Source organism: Myotis brandtii, unplaced genomic scaffold (assembly GCF_000412655.1).
Source record: "Myotis brandtii unplaced genomic scaffold, ASM41265v1 scaffold213, whole genome shotgun sequence".
In the NCBI taxonomy this organism is placed as follows: domain Eukaryota; kingdom Metazoa; phylum Chordata; class Mammalia; order Chiroptera; family Vespertilionidae; genus Myotis; species Myotis brandtii.
Genome location: NW_005357962.1, coordinates 1,783,158 through 1,788,689, shown reverse-complemented (window position 1 = coordinate 1,788,689; position 5,532 = coordinate 1,783,158). Strand labels below are relative to the sequence as shown.

Sequence of the window (5,532 nt, the reverse complement as noted above, 5' to 3'; positions counted from 1 at the left end):
ACCACTGGGTACACTGGCTCTTGGATCTCTAAGGAGGTGCTAATTTAGCCTCTGCCTGAGGCTACCCAGCTGGAGCTACGGAGAGATCTGCAGATTCCTCTTCTTTGCTTGGGATTTGGAGGTCCCCGATGAGGACCAGCTATGAAGCAATGCAAGCTGCTGTGGAGCCTTTGGGCCTTCTTTTGGATGTTCTGGGTCTCTCTGACCCAGCTGCAGTTTGTTAGGTAATTTTAGATTGCAAAGGGCCAGGTCATTCATATGCAAAAGCCTCTGCGCACAGCTTGGGTGGGGCGGGGTCTCAGGGAATCAACAGGGTGGAGCAAACAGCTATGGCTGATCCTCAGTCCTGCCCTAAGAGGTTCTGGGTCTCAGTGTCCTGAGTTAATCGCTGCAAGCACCTCTGAGAAAAAGCCGCCCTCGAGTTCCGCCCGCTGCCAGACAGTCCAGTTTCTCCCCGTATGAGTCTGGGTCCCCAGAGACTCGCCTGGAACTGGAGTCGGGGCCATCGGGAGCTTGTGTCTCCTTCCCAATTGAAAAAGACAACCGTGTCCTCAGTTGCCAGCCCTTTCTGCGTGTGCCTCCGTACTTCTGCACTTTACTTTCGCACCTCCTCTGAGTCTCAGTGTGCTTTTCTCTTTCCTTCTAGTTGTAGAATTTCCACCCAGCCAGGCTTCCTGTGGTTCTGGATGATGTTCGTTTTGTCTTTTAGTTGTGTTTTTGAAGTGGTTGTGGGAGGCAGCAATTTCAGGTGTTTACCTATGCCGCCATCTTGGTTTTCTCAACCTTCAATATTATTTGATGTGAGTTTTAGGTATGTGCCTTACATTTGATCAGTTTTTATAAATGTTATATTTTTGGCCTTTGAAAAGGATACTATCTTAAAATTAGTAGCATTACCACATGTCCAAGGATACCAAAGATTCAGGAATATACAATTTACTGTGCTTAATCAGAAAACCAGAAAGATCTTTCTAGGTTTTGAATTGAATTATTTTGAGTTCAAAATCAACTATTATTATTTTAAATGCTTCTTTTATTTATCATCAGAAAGTTCTTTTTTTTTTAAAGCTCTATTGAGCTTTGTTTATTTATTTATTTTTGTTATCCTCACCTGAGGATATATTTATAGATATATATGTGTATATATATAATATATTAAAAAAATATTAAAATATACTTTAAAAATTATTTTTACTGATTTCAGAGAGGAAGGAAGAGGGAGAGATAGACACATCAATGATGAGAGAAAATCATCGATTAATTGCCTCCTGCATGCCCCACACTGGGGATTGAGCCCACAACCTGGGCACATGCCCTGACCAGGAATCAAACCATGACCTCCTGGTTCATAGTTTGGCACTCAACCACTGAGCAACACTGGCCAGGCCTGAGGATATTTTTTCCATTGATTTTTAGAGTAGAAGAAAGTGAGGTGAGGGGGGAGAGAGAGAGAGATGAGAGGGACACATTGATTGATTACCTGCATCCAAGGTATGTACCCTTGACCAGGAATCGAGCCTGCTACCCTTTGGTGCAAAGGTCAATGCTGTATCCACTGAGCCCAACGGCCAGGGCAGAAAGTTATTTTTCTATAAGTGTGTGGTTTTTTTTTTGTTTGTTTGTTTTTTTTTTTTTTTTTTTTGGTTTTTTTTTTGTTTTTTTTTTTAAGTGTGTGGTTTTAAAAGACTGGTGCATGCCCCTCTTCACCTCCTTCCCTAATCATAGCTCTCCCATCATGGATTGTCTCCTCTGTCCTTCTAAGTCTTTTATTTAGATGGTTTGTCTATTGCAGGGGTCCTCAAACTACGGCCCGCGGGCCACATGTGGCCCGCCGAAAACATTTATCCGGCCCGCCGGATGTTTTTGCCGCTGCTGTGTGCATAGGAATTTGTTCATAGTTTTTTTTTAAACTATAGTCCGGCCCTCCAACGGTCTGAGGGACAGTGAACTGGCCCTCTGTTTAAAAAGTTTGAGGACCCCTGGTCTATTGTAATGGAAATCTGTGCATCTATGCTGGAGAGTAGGGTTCATTCTAGACCAGAGGTTCTCAACTTGTGGGTCGCAACCCCTTTGGGGGTCGAACGACCCTTTCAAAGGGATCGCTTAAGACCATCGGAAAACACATATATAATTACATATTGTTTTGGGGATTAATCACTATGCTTTTATTATGTTCAAATGAAAATACATCCTGCATATCAGATATTTACATTACGATGAATAACAATAGCAAAATTACAGTTATGAAGTAGCAACGAAAATAACTTTATGGTTGGGGGTCACCACCACATGAAGAACTGTATTAAAGGGTCGTGGCATTAGGAAGGTTGAGAACCACTGTTCTAGACTGTCTTTGCTGGCAATCACTGAGAACAAAGTGTGTCTCCTGGGGCATGTTAATGAGGGCGCTCTAGAAGCCGGCTCTTCCTGGAGGTCCCATGCACAAGGTGGTTCCAGAGCTACTTCTCTTTGGAAACGGAACCGCGTGCTTCCTAGAACAGGGACTTGTCATTCTCGGTGAAACAAATGTCCAGGTCTTTCTCCAGCAAAGTTGGTTCTCTGGGGGACAACACAAGAATTGGCAGTTATGGTCGTTCTCTAATGGTGACTTGTCCAAATCCGAGAAACAAAGGAGAGGAACCGTTTCTGGGCTTGGGAGGGGCTGCTGTCCGGGAAGACTCAATCGGCAAAAAACAAAAGTTGGAAGTTCTGTGACTTCTCATTCCTGGCGGCGTCTGCCTCCCATTGGCTGCCTGGCGGCTGCACGGCGGCGTCCCCTCCGGGAGGGAGCGCGGGCATCACTTCCTGTGGAGGCCATAGCGGCGCGTAGAGGGGCTGGGAGCGCTTCGGCCACCGGGATGACCAGGGCGGCGGGCCTAGGACGGCTCGGTCCTAAGGGTTCTCACTTCCAGGCTCCAGACTCCGTTTTAAATGAGGTCTCGGTTTACTAATTTCCCCCAGTGTGCGCTCGGGGCCCTGGGTTCTTGGAGAAAGAGGTTTCTAAGGTTCCTGGTGGGTTCCTTCCAGGAACCAGAACCGGTGGAGAGGCGACACCGGGTTGGATGTGCCCGCGGGCCAGGGCCCGGTCCTCACTGGCCTTCAGGACGGCAAACCCACCCGGCTGTGAGTCGGGTTCCCTGGCCTCACCCTCCTCTCTGTCGCCCGCCAGGCTCGGCGACCAGTTCTACAAAGAGGCGATCGAACACTGTCGGAGCTACAACTCGCGGTTGTGTGCCGAGCGCAGTGTCCGGCTGCCCTTCCTGGACTCGCAGACCGGGGTGGCCCAAAACAACTGCTACATCTGGATGGAGAAGCGGCACCGGGGCCCAGGTGAGCCTGTGGACCGGGACCGGACGGGCTGGGTTAGGCCTGGGAATCCCTGCACGCGGGTGGGGGTGGGCAGGCCGGACCGCGGGCAGGGTTCTTCCTAGAAACTCGCTGATGTTTGTAGCTCTTTTATTTATTTTTTAAATTGATTTCAGAGAGGGAGAGGGAGCGATTGAAACATCAATGATGAACCATTGATTGGCTGCCCCCTCCCCCACCCCACCGGGGATCGAGCCCGCAACCTGGGCACGTGCCCTTGACCGGAATCAAACCTGGGACCCTTGAGTCTGCAGGCCGATGCTCTAGCCACTGAGCCAAACCAGCGAGGGCCCTTCGTAGCTCTTGACTGGGGTTCGATTCCAGGTCAGGGCACATGTCCAGGCTGCGGTTCTGTCACCGGACAAGGGTGTAAGAGAGGCAACTGATCAATGTTTTTCTTTCACATTGATGCTCCTCTCTCTAAAACTAATAAAGTTACTCTTAAAAAAAAAAAAAAGAAGACTGGGTGGAGATTATAGAGGTAATTAAAACCTTCTGTTATACGAGTTTCAAACCCATGCGAAAGCGGAGAGAATAATATAATGAATCTCCATATGTTTATCACCCGGAGTCAACTATGACCAACTTATGGCCACTCTTGTTTCATTTACGCTCTCCTCCCCCTTCCCTCCTTGACCTCAGGTTATTTTGAAGCTAATCAAATCTGTTCTTTGTTGTTGTTGTCTGTAAATGTTTCAGTATGTATGTCTAAATGGTAATGACTTGCCCTAGCAGGCTTGGCTGAGTGGATAGAGCATCAGCCCGCGGACTGAAGGGTCACGGGTTTGAGCATCAGGCTGGGGACTGAAGGGTCTTGGGTTTGATTCAGTACCTTCGGTTGATCCCCGCCCCTAGGGGCGCGTGGGGGAGGCAACCAATAGAAAAGACAAAAGTGTTTCTCTGTCTCTCCCTTTCCCTACCATTCTCTCTAAAAATCAACGAAAAAATATCCTTGGGTGAGGATTAGCAAACAAACAAAAAATGGTAAGAACTTAACGCCCCCCCCCCCCCAATAAACCAGGAATAGCTATCAAAGCTCAAAGTTTCCCTGGCTGCCCTGGCTCGGTGGTTAGAGTGTGGGCCGGCGCACCGAAAGGTTGAGGGTTTGAGTCCCAGTCAAGAACGTGTGGGAGTCAACCAATCAATGTGTCTTTCTCACACTGATGTTTCTCTTTCTCTCTCCCCCTTTCTCCCTCCCTTCTACTTTCTCTAAAAAAGCAATGAAAAAAAAATCCTCTGGTGAGGATTAACAAAAACAAAAAAAGAAAAGAAAAAAGGGGGGGGGCGGGCTATAAGGGGTCAATGGGAGAAAAAAGGGGACATATGTAGTACTTTAAACAATAAAGATTTTAAAAAAAACTTCAAAGGAAAAAAAACATGAAAAAAAAGCCACTCAAAGTTAACAGTAAATTGTTGTTAATCCTCACTGAGAATATTTTGTTTTTCTTTTTTTCCCCTTTTTATTTTGAGAGGGGAGAGAGCAACATTGATTTGTTGTTCTACTTATTTATGCATTCATTGGTTGATTCTTGTATGTGCCCTGACCGGGGATCAAACCCGCAACCTTGCCATATTCTAACGTGCATCAATAATTCATTCCTTTTTTATGCTGAGTAGTATTCCATTGTATGGCCGGAATACATGTTGTTTACCCATTCACCTTTTGATGGACAGTTGTATTTGTTTCTAGTTTCTGGCTATTACAAAGTTGCTGTGAGCATTTGTGTATAAGTCTTTGTGTGGACATGTACTTTTATTTCTTCTGGGTAAAGTACCTAGGAGTGTAATGACTAGATTGTAAAGAAGGTGTATGTGTAACATTTTAAGAAACTGCTAAGCTTGCTGTCAAAGTGGTTGTATCATTTTACATGCATGCCAACAATATACTTGAGTTCCAGTTCCTCTATATTCTCACCACCACTTGGTATGGTTAGATTTTTAAAGTTTTAATCATTCTAACAGTTATATTGTTGTCTCTCAATGTGGTTTTACTTTGAATTCCCTAATTAACAATGATGTTGAACATCTTTACAAGTGCTTATTTACTATGTATATATGTTCTTTGGTAAAGGGTTCACCTTTTTAAAAAAATATATTTCATTGATTTTTTACAGAGAGGAAGGGAGAGGGATAGAGAGTTAGAAGCATCGATGAGAGAGAAACATC

The 5,532-nt window shown here is 45.6% G+C and overlaps 1 protein-coding gene across 4 annotated transcripts in view; it reads left to right on the top strand.

Moving 5' to 3' along the window:
- The window catches only part of DPF3 (D4, zinc and double PHD fingers, family 3), a 279,416-nt gene that overhangs the window by 120,567 nt on the left and 153,317 nt on the right, over positions 1-5,532 (top strand). For all 4 annotated transcript variants that reach the window (XR_001362031.1, XM_005865797.2, XM_014539307.1 and 1 more), the window contains exon 2: positions 3,170-3,330. Coding sequence is in view for 3 of the 4 variants with exons in the window: in XM_005865797.2 (XP_005865859.1) it covers positions 3,170-3,330 (161 nt within the window). In the remaining variant the exon portion in view is untranslated. The remainder of the gene's footprint in view (positions 1-3,169; positions 3,331-5,532) is intronic.